The following is a 27,932-nucleotide window of genomic DNA, read 5'->3' as shown; positions in this document are numbered from 1 at the left end:
GAAAAATCATTTCGTGTGATGTCTATATCTAAGTAGTTTTGTGTCAGAATAGAATCGTTGCAATCAGTGTAGTGAAGAAGACAGTGAGTGAGAGTGGTAGTTGAGAATGGTAAAGAAGGAGCAGTTCCTCAGGCAAAATGGCCACAACGAAAACGGTTCTGTCTCGCGTAGTGACTTCCCTCCGGACTTCGTCTTCGGAGTCGCCACGTCCGCATATCAGGTTCGCTGCCAATGCAGAAGCACTGTTCCAAATTTCATGTAAATTTGATGAACATTTTGTTGCCAAATTTGAATGCCTTGATTTTTCGTTCAGCTTTTTTTTTTCTATTAAATTTTTTGTCGATAAAATCGAAGTTTAAAATTTATACAAGTGTTCCTGTAGTTTCAAAATTAATTTTATTGGGTTCCTCTTGTGCTCTAATGATTAATGGATTTAGGGATCCAATTTGATATATTTTTTCCAGACTACAGTAATGAACTTACAAATTCTAAACTGTAGTGTAGGGATTAAGGAATTATTTGAAGATATCCCGCAAAAATGTTGGCATAATAGAGTAATTTATCGTCGTCGTCCTTGTTATAAAATTCCGCCTAAGAGCTGTGTTTTGGCTTTCACTAGATCGATGTTGGTGCAGTTTATTTTATTGTATTTTACTCTTTTTCTTGTGTTTTGTGGAGCTAGTTCTCAGATTTCAGTCATTGGACACGACTTTTGGATTTGGTAGATAATATCATAATAGTGAAACTTTTAACCTGTCAAATTTAGTTTTATGCATTTTAATCAATTTTTACATGGATAAAACTTAGGTATAGTACCATTAGTACTTTTGGTGCTGTTCTCAAATCATGATTGTAATTTTACCTTGGTAATTTGGATAATAAAGGTCAGCACACATTATCGAAGCAAAACTGTCTTGATCGAAAAGTAGTATCACTAGCACCTATGATAATGTACTTATGTTTTGTTCTTTTTACATTATCATCACATAATTGGTCATCTAAGCTTTGAAATTCTTGGTCCTCTTAAGGATGGCTTCCTTGAATTTCGACTAAACTTAGCATAAATTTGGCTTTGATCAAGTTGAATATCATTATAGTTGTTGAAGTCCCAGATCAATTATAAATATGGCAAAATAAGAGCTTATAAATGCTAAAACAATCCTTATCTTATGAGCTAACTTTTGGAGTTGAGTTAGACCTTAACCCAAATTTAAGATGGTATTAGAGCTTATCATGAATTCAATATTAGGCCCACCGTCGACTAAAAAGAAAACCAGGCCCCACAGATTTGTCCAGTGCAATTAACTTGACCTTGTGGATTTTCCAATGCAACTTAATGTTGTAGGTAACCATTTACTCAAAGTAGGTTGTAAATTGTTATCAGCATGAAAGACATGGTAATCAAGATATAAGAAACGTTGGGCTGACTGTTCACTGTTGGTTCATGTCAAATGATTATTCCTGTTTTATGAAATTCTAGATGAAGGGAAAGCCTGGATCCATGGCTTTGGAGTTTGACAAATTATTAGGAGAATGACATATAATCAGATAAGCAATGCTATATTTATAACCGGTGGGACAATTGTTCAACTAAACATTTAACTGCTTATACCTTATTTCTAGATAGAAGGTGCTTGCAAGGAGGGTGGTAGAGGTCCTAGCATATGGGATGCCTTTTCACACACTGAAGGTGTGAGAACTTTTCCTTAGTAGATAAATCATGAGACCCTTCACTATCAGTTTGCGTAATGGTGCTACTTAATGCTTCATTACTTGGTTTGTGTTTGTTGTTTTTATTAGGAAAAGTTATTGACAAAAGCAATGGTGATGTAGCAGTTGATCATTATCATCGGTACATGGTCAGTAATATCATTTTTCTTAATGTTTTTGACATTTATTTTTCTTCTGTTTATATATTACAAGTGCGGATTTATTTTGGGCTAAAATAACTGCATAGCTTATGCAACTTTTCTTACTTGGAGACTGGCTTTCATTTTCATTCATATGAATGCATCAGTTTTTCTTTTTACCCCTCATTAATACTTTTGCATCTTGTTTGCCCTTCCAAGCCAAATAATTTGAAGGGGAATGCCACATTGACTCTACTTTTGCATGAGAGTATGGGGAGATGTCTGGAATTTTATTATTGCATCTGATAATTATTTTGTTAACTGTCCGGTTCCTGCCTTGTGCACAAATTTCCAAATCTTAACTTTTTGAATGTAATTATGGAAACAGGAAGATGTTCAACTTATAGCCAAGTTGGGATTTGATGCTTATAGATTTTCAATTTCATGGTCTCGTATTTTCCCTGGTATGTTTTAATTTTAAATATATATGTTTTTTATATGGCTAGTTGTTAAATGAATGAATTTCCATGTCCATGAGATCTTGAAGCCTGAAAGTTTATCTTGTTCTCTGTTTCATCGTTACTCAGTCAGTAGCCAATAGATACCTCTCTTTTGGCTACTAAATTATGTCCATAAGAGTTGACTAAAGGCTTACTCAGAGTTTAAAAGGAAGGGACTGGTTGGAAAGGAGGCATCTTGGTTAAGATGATACAGAAAGAAAAAGGGTTTCTTTTTTTTGGATCTCAGTCTCTGACATTATTATTCAATTTATTCTTGTTCTACTTGATTTATATTAATGAAATCGTTCTTTCTGTATTCCTTTCCTATAACAACTAGGAACATTTGATGTGGAAACCACTAAAACTAATTATAGCCCAGCAATATGTCAAACCTATAACTTGCATATGTTTTTGAATGACAAACATGAAATTATCACATCCCAAACTGCTAATGAATACCCTACTATAGCGAATAGAAGAAGAATATATCAGCAGGCATTAAAATTATACTAAGAGTTAGTTAAACCTGTTACAAATGCAAAACGTTAAACCTCTTCCAATTTTCAACATTTAATATTGCTGCTATATAAATCACTTGAATAGTTGAATTTCTCTGCAATTCTGCCTATGGAATATTTTCTTTCCCTATTTGTTTCTTGCTTCTTCTGCTCAGGATTGTACATCTACATGCACTTCTTTGCTTAGGAGTAAACACCAACTTTAGCCTCCCAAAGTTGCAGGTGAAATCAATTTGGTCCTCTGAAGAAAGATAACATCGATTTAATCTCAACCAAAGGCTCTATTAAAATGTTCACTTCTCTCATTCTGTATACCAAAGGATGATTTTATATATCACTTTCCATGATTGAGAGACTAAGTTGATCACATCCTTCTTTGGAGGAAAAGATTGTTGTTGTACTCTTTTTTGTTAGCTAATGTGGGTGCTTTGTACTGATCTCCACCTAAGTGAGAATAAATGAAATAGCTTGACTTTGCTGCAACTGGTGTGTACAATGATTATGTTCGATTATACAATGAACCATACTTTTTTCAAATTCTGAATATTTGATATATCATCTTGAACTATATAGTAGAAATGCAAAATTACTGTTTCCCCATTTTATTACAAAACATTACCCTCATGTCTTGTTCATTCTGAGTGTTCATTGGCTTTCATTTATATTAGGAGTCAAATGAAAAATGTGACATGGTGTGTTGGTGGAAAATGATAAGCATTGCATTTCTTTAATGTTCTTTTTACAAATTTTATGCCCCACCATCTGTATGAGCTGTTGTTTTGAGGATAATATGTTATATACTATACAAATATGTAATCTCCTCGCACCCAAAACCATCATAGTTATATTTAAATTGAAAAATTTGTATGATATAAATGATAGAGATTCTTTGAATTTACCATTTTATTTTATTGTAATGGTTTTTGGGTATAGATGGCTTAGGAACCAAAGTCAATGACGAAGGGATATCTTTTTATAACAACATTATTAATGCTCTTCTTCAAAGAGGTATGTCTGTGTGTACCTTTAAATTTTAGCTCTTATATATAAAAATATATATTAAGATATTCTTTTCCAGCAGGTATACAACCTTATGTAACTTTGTACCATTGGGATCTTCCACAGCATCTTCATGAGTCAATGGGAGGGTGGTTGAATAAACAAATAATGTAGGCATCATGTAACTGATCTATTTTTACTTTTCACAGTTCGTTTCTTTCCAGATACTCAGAAAACTGACTTGTGTGATGTGCTTGAAAGTAGTAAAGGTTATGAGATAGTAACCTATTTATGTGAAAATGAAATGCTTATGATCATATCTGTTTTATGACTATTGAGTAGTAAGAAATTGGAAGTGAAAGCACACCTGTGATCTGTTCTCACTTCAGATAAAATTGGAAAATAAAGTAGTCTCTGGATCTTTTCCTTTGGGGAAGAAAATTGCTTGAATTGCCGATGAACTATAGAATCAGCAGTGTTTTATTTCACGTGTAGGATTGAGGCCTAGTGAAATCAATGTTGCAGAGTCGTATTTGTTGGTATTCCAGAATTTTTATAGAGAAAGTATGAGATAGATAGAAACTGAGTCTGACATTGCAGAAAACGGGAAATTAATCCAGAGATTACAGAAACTGAAACGAGAAAGAGGCAGAAATGTAGCATTACGACATGAATATTGTTTTTTATCTCTCTAATTGAATCATTGCTACAAAATATTGTGCCTGTGATTTATTGAAAAAAAAATATTGCATAATACAAACAAAACTTCTTGACAGTGTGCACTAATTTCATTTGTCTTCTATTGTAAAATTCCATTACTCATCATTATTTCCATAATATATGCTTCATTGAAGGTTAGTGATTTGCAGAATAGATGTCAATGAGTTAGCTCAGTTTTCAAATGAGTCAAACTCAAGCTTTGTAAGCTTGGCATTAATAGCTCATGAATAACTTGTGAATGTCTATACCATCTTCATTGTCAAGATTTCATCTTTTGGTCTTAAATAATCATGATGAATACAATTTATTTTTATTTTTATTTGTACTTTTTGTAGTATAGAGTTGTTTATTAAAAGCAAAATTAATAAACTTAAAAATAATTCAAGGAGAACTTTGACTTGATTAACTAAATGAGCTAAACAAGTCAATGTCAAGTTTCACATTATTAAATAAGCCATGTTCATGCTTTAACTTTGGCTGATTAACTAAATAGCCAAGTTTCAAAACACTGTTTCTTCCTACCAGCCAAACTTGAACTTCAAGTGCTTGGCTAGAGTCAACCCATTTACACTCATGATTTTTAGTATATTTATTCTGGTGGCTTTGTAGTCTAGTACCACCCAATTTCACCTAATGCTGTGTTTGATCCATTATGTTCACACTAAGCCCATCTTTTCTCATCTCCTTCATTGGTCTTAGGACCACCCTCGTAAATATTTTCCTTGGTACCTGTATTGAGAAGAGTGTTTAAAATCATCTTGTGGATTGATTTCAATATTCTATTATTGAATGGTGGTGTGGTTCTGATGTGGCATATGCTAGAGAGTACTTCGCAATCTATGCAGATACTTGCTTTGCAAGTTTTGGTGATAGAGTCAAGAACTGGATTACTATCAATGAGCCCCTTCAAACTGCAGTCAATGGGTATGATGTTGGAATTTTTGCTCCTGGAAGACATGAAAATGCTTTTCTAGAGCCATATTTGGCAGCACATCATCAAATTTTGGCCCATGCAGCAGCTGTTTCCATATACCGAAACAAGTACAAGGTGAAGAAGGACTGTACTTATTTCTAAACAACTTCCTATTTTGAAAGTTGGATTACTTATATTTTGTTCACTGTTTGTTTTATTTTGTTGCTTTCCTCCACTGCTATCCTTTGTGTAATTTCTTGATTTTCAATTGTCTCTGAAAAAATATCCCATATTGGCTCCGAATATGGTTGTGATACTCTTTATAAGACTTGGTCAATCTCCTCTCTAAAGCTAGCTTTTGAGTGAATTAAGCCTAGTTTTCTAATATGGTATTGTTAACAAGTTTAAGGGATAATATCTATGCATTTCACTATAAAACTGTTGTACATTATATACAACAGAAGGGCTCGTTGCCAAGCTTAAAATCAGGAAATAAAAAAAGGAATAAATCCCTAAACTTTAGCAACTAATCAGATCCTATAAAAAAGAAACAATGTTCTCCTAATAATTACAAATAGAAAGCTAATCACTCCATAATCCTTTTCAAACAGATTCCAACAGGAGTTAAAGCCTATAAAGTCATAATGCTGGGCCACCTGCAGGCTACGAATAATGTCCAATTCTGCAAACATCAAGCACTAAGTGTCTAGTCTCGGGCATGTGGATAGGTGGGTAGGTGTGAAGATATCCTACATTGACTAGGAATAAGGCCAAGATACTTCTTATAAGGCTTGGGCAATCCTCCTCTCTCAAGCTAGATTTTGGGAGTGAGTTAGGCCTAATTTGTTAATAATCTACATAGGGTCAGACCTAATAAAACATTAGAAGAAACATTTGAAAAAGATCTTGCGCTAAATGTTGGAGTGAAAATTCAGTTTGTGATAAGAGACTAATGGAGTGAAAATTGAGTTAATTGAAAATTTGCTCTGAATGGTTTTTTGATAGAGCCAGACCCCACTTGGTTGTAGGGAATTGTTGTTTTTCTCAATTTTCAAATTATCCTTGTTTAACAATTACTGAATTTTGGTCATATTAGAAAAACATTCCAAGGTTAAATATTATTCTTTTTTACATGATGTTCCAGGATAAGCAAGGGGGACAAGTGGGCTTGGTGGTAGACTGTGAATGGGCAGAGCCTAATTCTGATAAGATTGAAGATAAATCTGCTGCTGCAAGGCGCCTGGATTTTCAGATTGGCTGGTAACTCACCATGCATTCATTCCATTTTATTAATTTAATTAGAGATTAATAGATTTTGTTAGTTGAAATTGTTAAGATGAGAGATACAAGAAGGCATGAGAGGAATTCTGTGTGTCTCAACTATACCACGGGATGTATATTTATATTGATAATGAGAATCATAATCATAGCTACAAAATTAAGGACAAATATACAATTACCTAATTACTATAATTATATGGATACTATATCCCTAAATAATATATTTAAATATATTTAACAGATACTGTTTCTCTAAATAATATATTTACATATATTTAAGACTCCCCTTCAAGCTGGAGCATATTCATCATATGCACTGAGCTTGACACATATGTACTGAATACGAGGATCCCTTAAAGACTTTGTTAATACATTTGCCAGTTGATCATTTGAATTGACAAAACTTGTGGTGATAACTCTGGATAAGATCTTTTCACGAAGGAAGTGACAATCAATCTCAATATGCTTCGTTTGTTCATGAAAGACTGGATTCGAGGTTATGTATAAGGCTGCCTGATTATCACAAATGAGTGTCATTTGTGTATCTTCCCCAAATCTTAATTCTTTAAGTAGTTTTTTCAGCCATATAAGTTCACATTGGCTGAAGTCATGGCTCGATATTCTGCTTCTGCACTAGAAAGAGAAACTACATTTTGCTTCTTGCTCTTCCAGGATATTAGATTACCTCCAGTTAAAACACAATAGTTAGAGATGGATCTCCTATCATGAAAGCCTGCATAACTTGCATCAGAATATCCAACAATCTTATCATGACCCTTGTCCTCGAATAGGAGACCTTTTCTTAAAGCACCTTTGATATACTTCAAGATGCGAATCAATGCATCCCGATGTTTTTTACAAGGAGCGTTGAGGAATTGACTTACGACACTAACAGCAAAAGAGATGTCAGATCGAGTAACTGTGAGGTAATGTAGTTTACTAACCAATCTTCTATACTTTTCTGGGTCAACAAGAGGCTTTCCGTGACTCGGTAGAATTTTAGAATTAGGATCCATAGGAGTATCTATGGATTTGGCCCCCATTAAACTTGTTTCCTCCAATATATCCAATGAATACTTCCTTTAGGAAATTACAATACCATGCTTGGATTGTACCACCTCTATTCCCAAGAAATATCGAAGTTTTCTAAGGTCTTTTGTCTGAAAATGGTGACATAAGTGGTTCTTCAACTGTGTAATGCCATAATGGTCACTGCCAGTGATAACAATATTGTCCACATACACAACCAAGTATATGCATCTTGTGGCTGAGTGGTAATAAAAATCTGAGTGATCAACTTCACTTCGAATCATTCCAAATTGTTGGACAATGATGCTGAGTCTACCAAACCAAGATCTTGGAGACTGTTTCAGACCATACAAGGATTTCTAAAGACGACAAACTAATCTTGAAGACTCCCCCGAGCAACAAAACTAGGAGGTTGCTCCATATAGATTTCCTCAACAAGGTTGCCATGAAGGAATGCATTCTTAATGTCAAGTTGATGAAGGTTCCATTGGCGGATGGCAGCCATGGACAAGATGAAGCGCACAAAGGTCATTTTAGTGATTAGAGAGAATGTGTCATCATAATTCAAGCCAAAGATTTGAGTATAGCTTTTTGCCACAAGATGAGCTTTAAGGCGATCCACTTGATCATTAGGGCCCACTTTGATAGTGTATCCACTTGCAACCGACAACAGATTTACTTGAAGGAAGACGAACGAGGTCTCAAGTGCTACTGCTGTGAAGTGTACACATTTCATCAAATATTGCTTGATGCCAAGCAGGATGTGAGAGAGCTTCTACTGTATACTTAGGAATGGAAACAAAGGACAAAGAAGAAAGACACATATATTGGGAAGAAGATAGACAATGATATGATAAAGTAGCATAATAAAGAGAGGGGCTATGAGTGGAACATATACCTTTTCGAAGTGCAATAGAGAGATCAGTGTGGGGTGATAAGGGCGGAGGAGGCACATATGTTGGAACTGGCAGAGGGTGACGTGGTATGTTAATAGTGGCAAAGGTGGCCGACGATGGTACACTTGTAACGGATGTAGAGGAGGGTCATCAATAGGAGGTGTGACCTCTAGTGGGTGAAAAACAATTGGAACTGATGGTGAAGGTATGACAGACTTTGGTTCTAATTCAGACACTGAAGGAGAACTATAAAAGAGAATAGACTCAAAGAAAGTAACATCAGCATGTATAAAATAACGTTTAAGAGTTGAAGAGTAACACTTATAATCCTTTTGAGAATGATTATAACCAAGAAAAACACATTTGTGGGCACGAGGAGAGAGTTTGTCATTACTTGGACTAAGATTATGGGCAAAACATGTGGACCCAAACACACGGAGAGGTATAGGATGCAAAGGTAGTTAAGGAAACAATATAGAGTGTGGTACCTGGTTATGGAGAACAAAAGAAGGCAATCGATTGATAAGGTAACAAGCTGTCAAGACGGCATCTCCCCAAAAATGATGTGGCACACAACTATCTAAGAGTAGAGTACGAGTAATTTCAACAATGTGTCTGTTTTTCCTTTCAACAACTCTATTTTGTTGAGGAGTATGAGCATAAGAAGTTTGATGAAGTATGCCATTAGACGCCATAAAATTTTGAAAGGAATGTGACAAGTATTCCTTAGCATTATCACTATGCAAAGTGTGAATTGGAAGACCAAATTGAACTTTAATTTCATTAAACAATTCTGAAAAATAGAAAATAATTCAGAACGATCTTTCATTTAAAATAACTATGTGCACAAGAGTAATCATCAATAATAGTAACAAAATACCTAAAACTCAAAGTAGAAACAGTACGATTAGGACTCCAAACATCAGAATGAACCAAACTAAAAGATGTGCCTTGCTTATTTTGATGACTCGGAAAGGAACTATGGACATTTTTTCCTAGTTGACACGACTCACAAGAAAGTGTAGATAACTGAGCGAGACTTGACACCAATAGTTGTAGTTTCTGAAGACTCAGATGTCCCAACCTAGCATGCGAAAGAAGAGGGTAATCCTCTGCCGAACTAACATGTGTGAGGGGTTGGAGTTGATAAAGTCCATGGTCCTGGAGAAAAACAGAATCTTTAGTAAAGTAGACAACACAATTAAGTTAGTGAGCCGACTTATAGATAAAAGATTAAAAAGAGACCCAAAAATATAGAAGATATTGTCGATAGATAATGATGGAAGAAGAGAGATAGTGCCAACACCTTGAGATTGTGTTTGAGACCTATTGGCCATAGTAACAAAAGGTAAGTGCCTAGATGTAGAGAGGGAGGAAAAGAGGGATTTGTTAGCGGTAATATAATCAGTGGCACTTGAATCAAGCACCCAAGGACCAAGAGATGGGGAATGAGAATTACTAACAAAAGAATTATCTGTGTACACAATAGAAGTAGTGGAACCAGAGGTTTGGCGATTCCCATACCAACGAAGAAAATCGTTAAAGAGTGCTGGTGGGATGTTGGGAGTGGAAGTAGGTTTGAGGGGATCAAGAGTCACCATGGGTCAACCTATAAGAGAGATAAACACAACCAAACAGTGGTAAAACAAGGTAAAAAACAGCGACGGTGAGAAGCCAGTTAAAAAAGCACGCTGAAAGAGTCACCGGCGGTATGAACAGTGCTGCCGGAAAGTTGTTGGTAAGGAACAGTGCTGCCAGAAAAGTTGCTGGCAAGGAACAGCGGTGGCTGGAAAAAAAGTATCCGGCGAGTAAACAGTACAGTCGGAAAATTTGCTGGATAGTGAACAGTAGCCAGAAAAGTTGCCAGAGAGGGAACAGTGCTGTCGGAAAAAAACAGAAACTGGAGACACGGTTTCTAAAAAAAAAGTTTGCACCTATGAGCAATGGGCCCATAGGGAATGAATGAATTAGGATTTCCTCCTTGTTAGGCTTTGATACCATGTTAAGATGAGAGAAAATAAGAAGGCATGTGAGAAATTCCAACTACACCACGGGATGTATATTTTTATATTGATAACGAGAATCGTAATCATTGCTACAAAATTAAAGACAAATATACAGTTATCTAATTACTATAATTATATGGATACTATTTCCCTAAATAATATATTTAAATATATTTAACAAATACTTTTTCTCTAAATAATATATTTACATATATTTAACAGAAATAAATGCATGAAGACTTGTGGATAACTTGCAAACACAGATAGACAGAATGCTTTGACTCATTCTCCATGTAACAATCATTTTAATGAAAATTTTATATTGATGGAGCACCTCCACTAGAATTTCTTATCATGTTGCTATGAAATGTTGAACTGAATTCAGCAGGTGGTCTGGATTTGAAAATTTTCCTTTTAATTTTTCTATGTAACGGCACAAATTAATAAAGACAAACTGGTATCCTTTTTTTCTTTGACCCTGATGAACACTAGAAACTGACACTAAATCTTAGGCGAAGAAAATTAATGCAAAGAAGAATATGGGGATTGTTTAGCCTTGCAGGTTGATGTCTGTCATATCTAACCTTGGTGTAAGATGCATGCTTATGGCATATAACTTTAACACAGGTTTTTGGATCCACTGTATTATGGAGACTATCCTGAAGTCATGCGTGAACGACTTGGAGACCGGCTTCCCCAATTCTCAAAGGAGGATAAGAAACTTATTTTGAACGCATTGGACTTTATTGGTCTAAATCACTACACATCAAGGTTTATTTCTCATGTGACAGAATGCAATGTAGAAAACTATTACTACAAGATGCAGGAGATGGAGAGAATTGGTACTGGAACATTTTATCATTTTCTAAAATATCTATCCCCAATGAATTCTTAATAATTGTGCTCTCTGTCAACAGTGGAATGGGAAGGTGGCGAGACTATAGGTGAGAAGGTGTGTGCCATCTCTCTCTCTCTCTCTCTCTGTGTGTGTGCTTGCTGTATGCATATATTATACAAACCCAAACATGCAAGTTTTATATTCTATATGCATATAACAGGCGGCATCAGAGTGGCTTTATGTTGTTCCTTGGGGTCTACGGAAGGTTCTCAATTACGTATCACAAAAATATGCTACCCCAATATTTGTCACAGAGAATGGTACGTAACTATACTTATCCTTTTGTTGAGACTTAAGGGCATGGATTGGATTGACATAAAACTAATCCAAATTCATTTTAAATCCAATTATATGGATTGAATTTTAAACTAATTTATTTTATTTTATTTTTAAAAACTGGTTTTAAAATTTGGATTTGGTTAAAACTAATTTTAAATACAATATTTTACATCAAATTTGTTTTAAATCTAGTTTCACATTAAATTAGTTTTAAATCTAATTTTTAAGGCAAAAGTGATTTTCAATATATTTGTAAATTTAGTTTGAGGTAAAAACTAATTTATTGTATTGCACCATTGCATTAAATTAGTGCATTTTAAAAAGATTTTAATAATCATTATTAATTATATTATACTTTATAGAAACTTTTATATAATATTTATTATTATTTTTAACTTCTTTTTAATAAATAGAGTTGATGATGAAAGTTTAAATTAAAATTTATAAAAATAAATATTAATATTAAATAATAATAAAAATATAATTTTATAATATTTTAAAAATTTTAAAAATAAATTTAAATATGAAAATAATAATAATAATAAATTTAGAAAATACTTTTTATTTCTTTAATATGATAATTATAGTTTAAAAATTATTATTTTAAATTTTTAATCTTAATTATAACAACTAAGGTTAATAAAAAATATTAGTGGCAAGACATAGTCATGAAAAATTTTTGTCAACTGATATGATGCGGAGGCCTAATAAGCCAGGACATGAGGTAGTGACTTTATGTCCGATATGGTTTTGGATGAATAAAGGAAAATACCATTTTGGAAAGTGGATTTAATCACTAATCCAGTTAAAAGAATATGATGAATCAAAAAACCAGTTTAACATGCATCAAGTTTTTTAAAACTGGTTTAAAATTAGTTATGGATTAGACTTACATAATTGGATTTTGCCCAGCCTTACTTGAGAGAGAAGAAATTGAGAGGGTTGAATGAAATTTGTGTGTTTGTTTGGTAGTCAACTAAGGACTTTATTTATAATGGCTTGGTAATAGTTACAAAGATTACATATTTACCACAAATAACGCTATCTAAGTAATAAATGAATATTTCTTATTTATTTGCAATTATTCTCAACACTCCCCTTCAAGCTCGAGCATATAGATATATGCACTAAGCTTGTTACATGTATATAACTAATTCATGGTTCCCTTAAAGACTTAGTGAAAATGTCCATAAGTTGATCGTTTTAGTTGACAAATCTTGTGGCAATATCTCTTGATAAAATCTTTTCTCTAATGAAATGTCAATCTACCTCAATATGTTTGGGTCTCTTGTGAAACACCTGATTTGAAGCAATGTGCAAGACAACTTGATTATCACAAATAAGTGTCATCTGTGAGGTCTCTCCATACTTCAAATCTTGAAGCAATTGTTTGAGCCATTTAAGCTCAAACATGGATAAGGCCTTGGCTCTGTATTTAGCTTTTGTGCTTGATATTGTTATCACAGTTGCTTCTTGTTTTTCCAAGAAACCAAGCTACCTTCAATAAAAATAATATACCCTGAAGTGGATCTTCTATTAATGGGATAAACTGCCTAATCTGCATCACAATATCCTTTAATACAAGTAGAACCTTTGTCTTCATGTAGAAGACGCTTGGGGGATCCCTTAATGTATTTCACAACGCGAACAACTGCATCCCAATGTTTCCTTCAAGGAGAGTTAAGGAACTAACTTACTACACTTACTGCAAATGTGATATTAGGCCAAGTAATAGTGAGAAAATTTAATTTACCAACAATGATTGCCTCTACCTTTTTGGATCTTCAAACAACTCTCCCTAATTTGGTATAAGCTTAGTATTAGGATCCATAAGAGTATTAATAGATTTTGCATTTATCAATCTTGTCTCTTCCAAAATATTTAGTGTATTTCTTTTGGAGATAACACCATGTTTAAGATTGTGCTATTTTAATTCTCAAGAAATATTTGAGTCTACCAAGGTCCTTTGTTTGGAAATGCTGACAAAGGTGTTGTTTCACCTGTATTATTCCATGATAATCACTACTCTAATAACAATATTATCGACATAGACAACTAAATAGATGCTTCTAGCAAAGGAGTGACAATAGAATGCGAAATGATCTGCTTTACTCCAAACCATGCTAAACTGCTGAATGACCATGCTAAATCTGCCTAACCAAGCACAAGGAGATTGTTTCAGACCATATCAAGCTTACCATGGGAGACAAATACATCCAAAATACTCCCCTTGAGTAACATGACCAAGAGGTTACTCCATGTAAACTTTTTCCAAGTGATAAATAATAAATATGAAGGAAACAAAAAGGGCCAATAGCAAATGACACCCGTGGATAATATAACATTTAGTAAGAACATTACTCTAGAAATGATTAGGAATATGTGAGTAAATTAGAAGAGTCTGTTATGAATAGCTATAACAGACGTATTAGGATTAAGATTTATTTTTGTATTATAATAATGAGCTTGGCTTAGTAGGATTACATATGTATTCTTATAAATATAAGGGTGTCTACACATTGTAGAGCATCCAATTCTAACACACTAATCTGTATCTCTCTCTCTCTTAATTCTACAGAGACCAAGTAGAACACCAAATATCAGAATGGATTAAAACAAAAGGAAAAGAAACCTTATTATTAAAATGACCTAGAAAAGAATTAATGAATGTGTTTAACTAATTGATACTACTCACAAGACAAAGACGACAATTTTGATAGACACCATCTAACACAACTTAGCAAGATTTGGGTATCTTTTGAGCATGAATCAAGAGGTGGGAGTCTGCTGCTGAACCAACATGAGATGGTCTATGTAGTTGATAAAGACCATGTGACTCACCTGATTCCATTTCAATCATCTGGCCCAGAATTTTTAGTGAATATAATAATGCAATCAAGAGATCAAGGGAGATGACTCATAAGACAAAGACATCAATTTTGACATGACTTGGCACCATCTGATATGACTTGGCAAGATTTGGATGTCCTAATTGAGCATAAATCAAGAGATGGGAGTTTGCCATTGAATCAACATGAGCTGGTCTATGTAGTTAATAAAGACTATGTGTCTCACACTCTCACATCTAATTCGAATCATCTGCCCTGAACTCTGGTTCTACAGAAAATAGAATCTTTATTAGAAGTAATAATGCACTAAAGAGACTAGGATAGATGGCTTATGGATACAAATTAAAAGGAGATTTAGGAACATAAAAGACGTCAACAAAAGAAGGGGGAGGATGAACAGTACCAATGCCTTTAGATTAGGTTTGAGAATCATTAAACATAGTGACATGAGGTAAATATCCAACAGTAAAAGGGGTAGAGAAAAAGGATTAATTACCAATTATATGATCGGTGGCTCCAGAATTGTGTACCTAGGGACCAAGATAAGAGGAATGGTAGATGTCAATAAAAGAATTACTAGTAAGTACAAAAGAAGCAGTGGTACCTGAAGACTGATGTTCCGTATACCACTTCAGGAATTCATTGTAACTAGGAGGTGGGACTTGTGGTGGTGTTGGCAAGAGACCATAAAAGGAAAATGGCTAAGTGTTCTGAAAAACATGAGCAATGCAAGGAGGGCATCCATGTAAAGCATAGCACTAGTCAATGGTGTGCTTAAGCTTGTTATAGTAATCACATTTTGGGTGAGATTCCAAATTTATGGAATCAAGTCCTATCACCTTCTTGAGAGACAGGCAAATGAGTTAATGGGGATAGTAGGTGTTACAGTCTTAGGATGTGTTTTGGATGGAACACCAAAGAGTAGACAAAGTACTATTCATGGAGTGAACTGTGGTGGAACTCAAAATCTGATCAAGGATGTGGGAATACTCCTCTGGCAAACATATAATGCAAGTATCGTGAAAAATTGTTGGCACTAAAGTTCTAAAGTAGGTGTAGAAGTTGGAAGAAGTATGTCATTAAAGTCATAAAGGAGACCAGACACCTTAGCCAAATAATGATCCATAAAATCAACACAACGAGCCATAATACTAGTGATGAGGTCATGGCAAACCCCAAAAAACATTGAGTACTATTGGTATATAGGGCCATTGCTTGTGTCCAAACACCTTCACAAGTATCATGGTCACAAAAACCGGGATGCAATGATGGATGAAGCCCGGATTTAATGATGCAACCCAGCATCAATCTTTTTCCATCAAGTATTGTTTGCCTGTGATATACCATGCACCTTTTTAGTGAGATGTTCCTCATAATCTTGTTCAACAAGCTAAAGATGAATGGTAGAAGCCCAAGAGGTGTAATTGTTACCATTCTTCTCTATGGAGAGTGGAGAAATGACGTGATTGGTGAAAATATCTGTCTTAACCTTTGAAGGGTCAGAAGATGCCATGGGCAGCGGCCAGCGAGGAGGAAAAAACAATGTAAGAACAGTGCTAAACATTGGCAGTAACCCCAATTTGAGAGCAAGGAAGCACCAAAATGAAGAAAGGAGGGCAGAACTAGAAGGAGGAAAGAGAGACAAGTGAGATGAACCAAATGCTAGCAAAAAAGGCTTCTAGACGTGCCACCATGCGCTGCCAAACGTGGTGGCACGTAAAAAAACCATGCCAGAGAGGAGCAGTGCATGAAGGCCTGTGGTAGCTCTGATGACAGCGGGGCTGTGGGGGTTCTTCTGATCTAAGGGAGATGGAGCCAGTGATGTGGTCACCAGTGACAATGAGGTTGGTTGGTAGTACAGTGCTGAATGATAGGTCCAATAAATATGTGGATGAGTTTCTAAGTATTGGGCCAATGAGGCCCAAGGTTTGGAAGGTGTATAGTAGAAGAAAGAAGGCACAAGAGGATGGGAATGCCAGCATGGCAAAAGTTAATTAGGAGAATTTGTTGGAATCTTTGAAGGTATATAGGATGGGGGGGATAGTATGATTTCTGTTAGTGGGTTATTGGCACAGCAGGGACCTTGCTGTTACTGATTGTGGTTTTGGAGCTTTTTGTTGCTTGATCTTTTGAGTCTAGTTTTGGCTCTTTATTTGGTATTTATTTAATTCAGTTAGTCGAGTTCTTATCTCTGAAACAGTGGCTGGACCAGCAGAAAAAAATGAAGAAAAGGAGAGTTTGGAAATCAGAGATGAAACATGATTTCCGAAAAAAATTCACCAATGGGCAGTGGGTCCACCAAATAAGACATGGTATTACTTGATATAAAGGAAAAATCAGTAGAATGAGTACTACTGCCAAGAGCTAGGCCCCTATAGTGAACTAGTGCTCTCCATCCATAACTATTTGATTATCAAAAGATACTCTGGTGGGTCTAAGTCAATTGGACCCCCATTAAAGACATATCAAAGGAAAAGGGGTAAAATGGGAAGAATGAGCCAGGAGGCCGTTATGCTAGATTCTAATAGATTAACAAATTAGCATACGTGGCAAGGAGGGCGGGGGAAAGGAGAGTGGCAAGGAGAGTGAGATTATATAGAGGTTGAACACTCAGCCAAGGATAGGATTTATCTGGGGAGGTCATTTGTGGTGTGGCTGCTGCCTTAGGATCTAATTTTGTCATTATTATTTGCTTTTGTTATTTCCTTTTCTGTTGTATTGTCAGGGTATTCCCTGAGGTTTCTGTGATTAATTCCATACACATACTCAGTTTCTATCAAGTTGGTATCAGAGCTCCCGATCCTGGGAGCACCTGATGGTATCGACTCGAATGGAGAATCGGATGGAAAACGCCGAATGAAGGTTGGAGGGCCTACAGGTTGCCATGCAGGAGGAGTTTAGGAGGCAGATGGACGAAATGATGACGACGATAACGGCCAGGTTCGAATCAGCATTACAAGTGGTGAGGATGGAGAGGGAAGGTGAGAACAATAACCACGAGGGTGCCAATGGTGAAGGCGAGGCTTGGAGGAGGGAGGAACGAATGGAGAGTGGAAGTGCCTTACTTCACAGGGGATGACCCATATGGATGGGTGTACAGGGCAAAGCGGTATTTCGAGATTAATGGCATTCCCGAAGCAGAGAAGGTGGATACTGCAGTGGTATGCCTAGAGGGTAAGGCGCTCAACTGGTACTAGTGGTGGGAACAACGGGTTCCGACAATCTCATGGCCGACATTCCGGCAAGTGTTGCTGGGGCGTTTTCGATCATCGTCATCGGAGAACCCATACGAGGCATTGATGGGGTTAAGACAGAGGAAAACGGTTTTGGAGTACCAAAAGCAATTTGAGCTATTTTCTGCACCGCTCCGCTTCGCCGATGAAGAATTTATGATTGGTGCTTTCCTAAATGGTTTGAAGGAAAAGATTAAGGCAGAAGTAAGATTGAGAGAGACGGGAGATTTGAGCATGCTCATGGACATGGCGCAGAAGGTTGAAGAGAAAAACAGAATATTGGGCCTCTCGTATGGGCCCACGTTGAAAGGGACTGGGTCAATGACTAATAAGATGTACTGGACTGGAACAGGGGGAGCCCAACACGCGCCTAATAAAAGTTGGCTAGAAGGGGCGAATCCACCTTGGCTTTTGGGTCTAGGGTTCCTAATCCCAATTGCCCTAGTAGCATCCCCGTAGAGACCCAAGGAAATCAACATAGTTTGCGTGATTCCCCCACAACGAGCTCTAACCGAAGGGGCTTAGGGTTCAAGCGTCTTACCGAGGAGGAGGAAAACAAAAAGAGAAGGAGGGGGCTCTGTTTCCGTTGTGACGAACGATTCTCACCCGGCCATATATGCCGCAACAAACAACTCCATGTCATCTTGTTGGGGGAAGACGAGGACCAGGGGGAGGTTTCCATGGAGGAGATCGACGAAGAAGAGGTGAACCTCCAGCTGAACGCAAGCAGCATCGCAGGAATGACCTCCAAGAATTCCCTGAAGTTATGGGGGACCATTCTGGGTAAGAAGGTGATCGTGATAGTAGATTTTGGCGCCTCCCATAATTTCTTATCTCCGGGGTTGGTAGAGGATTTGAAAATACCAACAGAAAATACCAGAGGGTACTTCATTGAGGTGGGGGATGGTCAGAGATTGGGGAGTCAAGGAGTTTGTAGGGGTGTTGTACTGGAGTTACCCAACTTACAAGTAGTTCAAGATTTTTTTTTTGTTTGACTTGGTAGGGGTGGACGTTATTCTGGGGTACGAATGGCTTAAAAGCCTAGGGAAGTTCAGTGCGAACCTAAGACAACACTTGATTGAAGTGCAGAAGGATGGAAGGATCATTGAAATCAAGGGGAATTTGGGACTGTCCCGAACTGTGGCTTTGCTAAAGGCAATAAGAAAAGAATTGAGGGGTGAGGCAGAGGCTTATTATGTCGAATTGGGCATGATGACCATAAGCTGTTCTGAAAGGCCTACTCAGATATCAGTCACTGCCCCTGAAGCTTTAAAGGAGTTATTACAAGAGTATGGTGAGGTATTCAAGGAAGGAACTACCCTTCCACCACAGAGGGAGTGTGACCATGCTATCTTCCTGAAGGAAGGAGCTACTATCCCTAATATTCGCCCTTATCGACACCCACATCATCACAAGGAAGAAATTTAAAAATTTGTGAAGGACATGTTGGTTGCAGGCATGATAAGGCCGAGCACCAGTCCTTATTTTAGCCCACTGATTCTCATAAAGAAAAAAGACGGTAGCTGGCGTTTTTGTGTGGACTATCGCACTCTCAACAACATCACCATTCCAAACAAATTTTCGATTCCAGTCATTGAAGAGCTTTTGGACGAGCTGGGAGGGGCAACCATCTTTTCCAATGCTGGACTTGAAATCCGGCTATCACTAGATACGCATGAGACCAGAGGACGTCCCGAAAACCACTTTCCGTACTCATGAAGGGCACTACGAGTACGTTGTAATGCCATTCGGGTTGACCAACGCTCCTTCAACCTTCCAAGCATTAATGAATCAGGTTTTCAAGCCGTACTTACATAAATTTATATTGGTATTTTTTGATGATATTCTAGTATATAGTGCAGACTCTACGTCCCACATTGGCCATTTGCGCTTGGTCCTTCAACTACTGAGAAGCCAGGAGCTGTGGGTTAACGGCAAGAAGTGCAGCTTTGGAGAATCACAGTTAGAATACCTGGGGCATGTCATTTCTTCTGCTGGGATCTCTGCTGACCCTGCCAAGGTTTTCGCCATGAGACAATGGCCAGAGCCAAAGGTCCTTCGTAGTCTGAGAGGGTTCTTGGGTTTGACGGGGGTATTACCGCCGCTTCGTAAGGAACTATGGAATTATTGCTAAACCCCTGACACAGTTGCTAAAGAAAAATAGTTTCAAATGGTCAGCGGAAGCGCAAACCGCATTTGAGAAGCTAGAAAGGGAAATGGAGGTGTTGCCTACTTTAGCGATGTCGAACTTCGATATACCATTTGTGGTTGAAACCGACGCCTCAGGATATGGGTTGGGGGCAGTTCTAATGCAACAAGGCTGACCTCTCGCCTTTATTAGTCAAGTTCTATCGGACCGAAACAAGGTGAAATCAGTTTATGAACGGGAATTAATGGCCATTGTGTTTGCTGTCCAGAAATGGCGACAATACCTATTGGGTCATCACTTCATTATTCGGACTGATCGAAAGAGTTTGAAGTTCTTATTAGAGCAACGAGTATTGGTAGGGGAGCAACTGAAGTGAGTCACCAAATTAATGGGCTTTGACTTTGAAATTCAATACAAACCGAGACTGGAGAACAAGGCAGCGGATGCATTATCTCGGGTCATGACTTGTGGTGCCATATCAATGGTCACCAACGCTGACTTGGTAGAGCTGGCTGAAGAGGTTCAGGGAGATGAGCTGTTAAGGGGAATCATGCAGCAGGTGGTGACAAATCCTAATGCCCATCCACACTACTCGGTCTCTTAGGGGGGTTTATGGTATAAGCAGCGGCTAGTTTTGCCTAAGAACTCTGCCAGAATTCTACTATTGCTGATGGAGTTCCATGCCTCACCTTGGGGTGGCCATTCTGGAATAACAAGAACTTACAAGCGGCTGGCCATGGTTTTCTATTGGACAGGGATGAAAGATGTGGAAAGGTTTGTTGCAAACTGTCAAGTGTATCAACAGAATAAGTATGACACCTTGAAACTGGCAGGGCTCCTTCAACCTCTACCTATCCCCAAGCACGTGTGGAAAGACATCTCAATGGATTTCATTGGTGGGCTGCCAAAGGCTAAGGTAGCGGACAGCATCATGGTGGTGGTGGATAGGTTGAGCAAATATGCTCACTTCATTCCCCTGCTTCGTCCATATTCCTCCAAGGATGTGGCAGCTGTGTTCGTGAAGGAGATCGTGCGTTTACATGGATTTTCCAGTTCCATAGTCTCGGATCGGGACAGAATTTTTATTAGCTCATTCTGGAAGGAGCTCTTTCGTCTCTCGGGTACAAGGTTGAAATTTAGCTCTGCATACCATCCTCAAACGGATGGCCAGACCGAAGTGACTAACTGTACCATTGAAGCATATTTGAGATAGCTTTATTAATGATCACCCTCGACAATGGGTAAAGTGGCTTCCTTGGGGGGAATTTTTGTTTAATTCCTCGTTCAATGCCTCCATCAAAATGACCCCCTTTAAGCCGCTATATGGCCGTGACCCTTCCATTGTTATTCCTTACTGCCGGCACAGCACGAGTGTTGCTGAAGTAGACCAACTGTTACAGCTTCGGGATAGTATCATAGAGGAGCTCAAGCAACACTTAATTAGAGCACAATTAAAAATGAAAGGGCAGGCTGATAAAGGACGACGAGAAGTAGAGTTTCAGATTGGGGACATGGTATATTTGAAGGCCCGGCCTTACAAGCTGAAGACACTAGCCAAAAAGATCAACGAAAAATTGAGTCCAAGATTTTATGGCCCATTTCGCGTGGAAGAAAGGATAGGAGTTGTTGCTTATAAACTACAGCTGCCAGAATCATCCCGCTTACACCTTATCTTTCATGTATCTCAGCTTAAGAGAGCCCCTCCAGCCAGTCAAGCAAGTCAAGAGCTGCCATTATTCTTAACCGAGGAGCAGGAGCTATTGGTGGAGCCTGAGGAGGTGCTGGATGCCCGGAGGTTACTAAATGGGCGTTGGGAGGTTCTGATTAAATGGAGGAATTTGCCTAAGGAAGTCAGCACTTGGGAGGAATTTGATATGCTTCAAGCCATATTCCCTCATTTCAACCTTGAGGACAAGGTTCCTCTCAATGGAGGGGGTATTGTTGGGTCTAAGTCAATTGGACTCCCATTAAAGACATATCAAAGGAAAAGGGGTAAAATGGGAAGAATGAGCCAAGAGGCCGTTATGCTAGATTCCAACAGATTAACAAATTAGCATACGTGGCAAGGAGGGCGGGAGAAAGGAGAGTGGCAGGGAGAGAGAGATTATATAGAGGTTGAACACTCAGCCAAGGATAGGATTTATCTGGGGAGGTCATTTGTGGTGTGGCTGCTGCCATAGGATCTAATTTTGTCATTATTATTTGCTTCTGTTATTTCCTTTTCTGTTGTATTGTCAGGGTATTCCCTGAGGTTTCTGTGATTAATTCCAAACACGTACTCAGTTCCTATCATACTCCTCTCGCACACCACTAGTCCCACTATAACGGACTCCCTTCTTACTTTGGCTAACCACTTACTTCTTTCTCTGCCATGTCACTCTCCTTGCCTATACACTTCTTTCTTCTAGTGTAAACTCTCAATAGTGTGGGCTTGGCCCCCATTTGAGCCCCTATCTTCACCCAATGTCCTAACACATGGACTAAGGTTTGTGTCTCGTTAGGCTTTGGATACCATGTTGAGAGAGAAGAAATTGAGAGAGAATGAGTGAAATCCGTGTGTTTTTTATACACAATGGGAGGATTTATTTATAATGACTCGGTAATAATTACAAAATATTCTATATTTACCACAAATAATGCTATATAAGTAAGAAATAAATATTCCCTATTTATTTACAATTATTCTCAACACCTTTCTATAAACTTGGCAAGAAAACAGGAGGTAGAGAATAAGGAACCAAAGAGCAAAGTGAAGAATAAATCAGCCATTAAGTGAAAGACATCATTACTCTTATTTGCCAATCCCTGTATAGAATCTTTCACTGCATAGTGGCATATAAGAATTGTTTGATGCACTAAACGATGTTAACTAAGTAGTTAGTCAAAGAAAAAAAAAGGGTTGGAATGTTTTCTAGTCAAATTTATGGTTTGCTGTTATTTTGACAAACCTCTGGGTAATATGGAATACAAGAGAAATGTTAGCAACACACTCTTTTTGAATAAACAATTCAACACATTTCATGTGATTGGTCCATTTTCTAAAAGGTCAAATGCATTTGCCTAGTAAATTGATTTAAAAATTATTTTGACTTCAAAAACTAACCAATCACAAGATGTGTATTAAAGAATATGTTCAAAAAAGAGTGTGTCACTAACATTCCTTTATAAAGCAATTTTGATGGTAATAGAACTGGTTCATAGAAGGAGAGTAAGAATAATTGTTTTATTTAAGAAAACCCTCCACAGTATCAGATTCAAGAACAAACCCAGAACTGTTAGGCTAAGAATGCCATTTCAATATATTGAGAGCCTGAAACTCTAAAAACAGATTACCACTCACCAAAATCTTTTTACAACCTTCTCCCCACCATTTATGGTAATTACTTTAAGTGACCTGGGTAGGCATCATCTATTTTTTTAGACCCATATTTATTTTTTCTAACATATACTTTCTCCATTGTTGGTCTAGAGCTAATAGAAATGAACCTTGATTCCCAGCTATGAAGCACCGACACTTCAAGCGGTAGAAGAGTCCGGGTGTCGGACACGAATATGACACTGACACCCATGGACACTGTAGTGACACATGTCCAACACTTTTTTGAAAGTGTCCAAAAATTAAAATATTTTTTTCGGCTATGACCCGGCTTAGACACGGTTGGGATGGAAGACACGGCTCTCGCAGCTTATTCAAAAAAAAAAATCAAAATAAAAAAAAGTTAAAAGTTAAAAAAGTTAAAAAAAATCTTTAAAACTCCCACTTTTTTTTCTATTCCTTCTCCAGCACGTCCCACTTTTTTTTTCCTATTCCTTCTTCAACACGTTTGCTTCCTATTCTATGTTGGGTCTTTCTCTGCAGTCTGCACATTCTTCTCATCCTGTTGCCGTTCAAGTGTTTTCATCACCTCGTCATTCTTTCTCCGGGCAACATTAATCCTTCTCATTTTTACTGGTAATTTTTTTGTTTTTCTATTTATTTTTATTTCATTTTCTTATTTCTATTCAGTGTTTCCATTTCCCGTTTCCATTTCGTTTTTGTTTCTTTTGCTTTTTGTTTTTGTTTTTGTTTTTCTGTTCCAAGGTTTATATTTATGTTATGCTGTTTCATTTTTCTGATTTTTATTTTGTTTCTTTTTCTATTTCTGTTTGTATTCCGGGGTTGATTATATACTATCTTTCACTAGTCCCATCTATGATGTTCTTAGAAAAACGGATACGGAAGTTTCATCTCTCTATTTAGTGTATGAAATGTGGGACTCAATGATTGAAAAGGTAAGGAAAGTCATATATTGATATGAAAGAAAGGCGGAAAGTGAAGAATCAAACTTTTATAATGTTGTGCACTCCATATTAATTGAATGTTGGATAAAGAGTAGCGCACCTCTCCATTGTTAAGCTCATTCTTTAAATTCAAGGTAATAAATTATATTTCTAAATAATATTTTCAATGATTAAAATTTTTAGTTAAATTTCTATAAGTTATTATAACCAATTTTTTATATTATAGATATTATAGTCACAAATGGCTAAGTGAAGATTCTAATAGAGTCCCTCCACATCAAGATATGGAACTTACTAGTGAAAGAATGAAATGTTTCAAAAGATACTTTGTTGATATGGATGTAAGGAGACAAGTGAATATAGAGTTTGCAAACTTTTCAGATGGAAGAGAAGGTTTTGATGACATTGATTCTTTAAGTGATAGGGCAAGATGGATGCAAAATCTTGGTGGCTTGTTCATGGTGCTCATGCTCCAATACTTCAAAAGGTTTCCCTTAAGCTACTTGGACAACCATGTTCTTCTTCATGTTGTGAAAGAAATTTGAGCACTTACTCTTTTATTCATTCTATGAAGAGAAACAAGATGGCATCACATAGAGCAGAAGATTTAGTATTTGTTCATGGTAACCTCCATCTTCTTCCAAGAAATTCTCCACAATATGATCAAGAGGAAACAAAAATGTGGGACATAGCGGGAGATGCATTTGGATCACTAGATGAGAGTGGAATGCTTGAAGTTGCTAGTTTGTCACTTGATTAACCGAAACTAGAGGTTGTGTTTTTCAATGATGATGATCAAGGAGGTTATAATCCCTAAGAGATTTGATTCATCTTATTTTGAGAATTTCTTTTTGTAAAGAGATAAAGTTTTTACATTGTGAAATGATGCCGCTTAGTGTTTTTTGTTAGAGTATCATATGAAAATTGTAAAGTCTAACTTTATCTTAGAGAGGATGAATGAACAAATCATAATTTTTAATATAAATTTTTTATGTTAATTATATTCAATTTTTTTATATATTTATATATAAGCGGTGTCTCCGTGTCTTATATTTTAGACATCAGCTGTGTCTCGGTGTTCATGTCGGAGTCGATGCTTCATAGATTCCCAGATCAAAATCCCATACTTCCAATTTGGAGCTCACGTTGGGCCTTGCAATTGGATCCAATGATTCCACCATGCTCAACCCTCATGTGGATCTCCTATATGTAGTCTTGGGCAAACACTACAATGCTTGTTTTGTGACCTCATTAGACATTGAGGATAACTCTGATAATTGTTAGAAACCTTGGGAGAATCTCACCACAAAGCCCATCGACTGTGATGATACAGCCCATCTCAAATAGAACCCTCATTAGAATCTCATACTTGATATGGGACTAATGTTCCATCTCTTGCAATTGGTTCCTAACTCTCTTTCTCTGTATGTGTGTAGAAAGTTTAAGATGATTGGGAAATGATCGAAGATGCGTATTTTGGTTTTCTTGGTAATGCATTAATTTTGTGTTCTTTCTTGGATAATCAAACTTTGATGCAATCAAGCTTTAAACTTAAAAGTTGGAAACTGGAAGATCTCCCATTGTTGGAGTGACATCTTTCCTCGAGATGGTTAATATACATTAAAAAAGAGTTGAGTTCAAGTAAATAAGCAGAAGAGTTTAGTAAATCACAGCAAATAGAAATTCAAATAATCTCTCCAAATATTTAAGACTAAGTAACAAACTTACGCAGAAAAACAGTGGAAGTTCACAAAGAACCCACAATCCAGGATGTGTTCTCAAAAACATTATGAAGTGCTTCTCATCTATGTGAGGCTGGATTTCCGTTTGACAGGTATGGATGATGAAGATGATAACTTACCACTACATGAGATGCTAGATGACAAACTTAGAGTTCGCTATTTTAAGGGATATGTTGCATCAGTTGCTCAGGCTATAAAGTGAGTTTGCCACTTTTACATACACACCAAGTAATGAGTAAATCTGATGGTTAGATGCATCTCTTCTTTTTTATATATATGATGATTTATGTCTTATGATCTCTCTTTGACTTAATATTGGTGTGCTGTTTTCATTTTTCTTTCATTTTTTTATTCTTGTGTTGTCGCTATGGAAAATATGATGAAATGGATAATGTTTGACCTCAGTTATGCATTTGTCTGTCACTGTATCAGTATACCTTCGGAAACTTGAATTAATAATTTTCGTCAACAGATTAAGTTTTGAAAGCATTAATGATTGACAAAAAGGTCCTCCTCTTTGGTACTCATTTTTTTTATTTGTTGTTTGAGGTAAGCACACAGATTAAGAAAAATAATTAATCTCTGCATTTATATTAAAAATTTTAAATTAGTTTTCATCATGTTTTTGTCTTTTTTAATAAGATAGTAATTAATGTTATCTTGAATTTAAAATAACAGGAATAGAAACAAAAATTTTCTTCAAGAAATGACAGATACAAAGAAATGGAGGTAGTATTATGTGTTATGTGTTCAAACATTTGTGTGTTTGGCAAGAAATTCGGTAGCGTATCAACTATAAGCTTATTTGACCAAAAAACCGCTATTAGAGGTGTTTGGCTAGGAAGTTTTTTTGAAAATGCTTATAGCTTATAAACTCTAATTTGATAAGCTGTTAGATTATTTTCAGTAATTTATATGCACATAGTTATTTCACATTTTTAATTTTTATGAAATATACTCTATCTAATAATCAAAATCAATTTAGGTATACGTTTCTTTCTATGTTATTTTATATGTATCAACTAGTTGATCAGTTATTGTTATCAAACCCTTTCAATTTAATGAGATAGCTTAAATGCTTTCAAGTTTTAGCTCCTAGTTTTTAGCTTCAACTTGTTTTCTAGTTATCTAGTTATGTCGAACAAAGCCAAAAGTTCGGAAAGAGGGTCAGCAGGATGTCATTTATGCAGTATCTCTCTAGTTCTGCATAGTAGGCTAATCGATTAAAACCACTAGAAAATCGTAAGTCTTTCCCCACACAGGATTTTGAAGATAATGAAAAGAATAAGGTAGACAAAAAGAACATGCAAATTTCATTTTATTGCCAAAGACAGTTTTGACCAGCATAACAACGGAAAATTCCGTTGGGTTTGAAGATAGAATCAGAATTGAGTTAAACATACCTGAAATTTTGTATTTTATTTGAATGTACAGGGATGGAGCAGATGTGAGGGGATACTTTGCATGGTCATTACTGGACAACTTTGAATGGGCTCAAGGTTATACCAAACGCTTTGGATTGGTCTATGTGGATTATAAAAATGGGCTCACTAGGCACCCAAAGTCTTCTGCGTATTGGTTTTCACGGTTTCTGAAAGCTGGTGAAAACAAGAACGGTAAAGAAGAGTAGTTGATTTTCTTCATTATGTGTTGTACCAGATACAAGGAATAAATTAAAATATGAGCAGAATTTCTTGGAAGATTTGTATAGGCTGTAATGCTATTTATCTACATTTTTCTGACTATCAATTCTTATTCTCTAAATGCCTGAAAACAGTATTATGTTCAT

At 36.6% G+C, this 27,932-nt stretch overlaps 1 protein-coding gene across 3 annotated transcripts; it reads left to right on the top strand.

Annotated features, from left to right (window-relative positions):
* Window positions 1-48: 48 nt before the first annotated feature.
* On the top strand, window positions 49-27,932 carry LOC113854323 (beta-glucosidase 42). Of its 3 annotated transcripts, XM_027485259.1 has the most exons (14): window positions 49-220; window positions 1,624-1,690; window positions 1,801-1,859; window positions 2,239-2,314; window positions 3,802-3,876; window positions 3,950-4,037; window positions 5,410-5,635; window positions 6,645-6,760; window positions 11,340-11,554; window positions 11,630-11,664; window positions 11,771-11,870; window positions 26,236-26,371; window positions 27,033-27,034; window positions 27,530-27,600. In XM_027485259.1, exons 1-12 carry the CDS (start codon window positions 107-109, stop codon window positions 26,343-26,345), a joined length of 1,281 nt encoding a protein of 426 aa, XP_027341060.1. In that variant the 5' UTR covers window positions 49-106; the 3' UTR covers window positions 26,346-26,371; window positions 27,033-27,034; window positions 27,530-27,600. The 3 variants fall into 3 exon arrangements, with proteins under 3 accessions (XP_027341060.1, XP_027341059.1, XP_027341061.1); XM_027485258.1 differs by lacking the exon at window positions 27,033-27,034 and having other exon boundaries at window positions 26,236-26,341; window positions 27,578-27,932; XM_027485260.1 differs by lacking the exons at window positions 49-220; window positions 27,033-27,034 and adding an exon at window positions 928-951 and having other exon boundaries at window positions 1,628-1,690; window positions 26,236-26,341; window positions 27,578-27,830.

The sequence above is a fragment of the Abrus precatorius genome, unplaced genomic scaffold (assembly GCF_003935025.1).
Source record: "Abrus precatorius isolate BTA unplaced genomic scaffold, Abrus_2018 Scaffold11, whole genome shotgun sequence".
Lineage (NCBI taxonomy): Eukaryota > Viridiplantae > Streptophyta > Magnoliopsida > Fabales > Fabaceae > Abrus > Abrus precatorius.
Note: the sequence above shows the minus strand (reverse complement) of the source record. Positions and strands in the feature narration are given on the sequence as shown.

Coding starts and splice junctions, on each gene's coding strand:
- LOC113854323 (XM_027485258.1), top strand. CDS start 107: ATGGTAAAGAAGGAGCAGTTCCTCAGGCAAAATGGCCACAACGAAAAC. Junction 2,315..3,801: donor ATGGTCTCGTATTTTCCCTG/GTATGTTTTAAT, acceptor TTTTGGGTATAG/ATGGCTTAGGAACCAAAGTC. Junction 11,665..11,770: donor GCGAGACTATAGGTGAGAAG/GTGTGTGCCATC, acceptor TGCATATAACAG/GCGGCATCAGAGTGGCTTTA.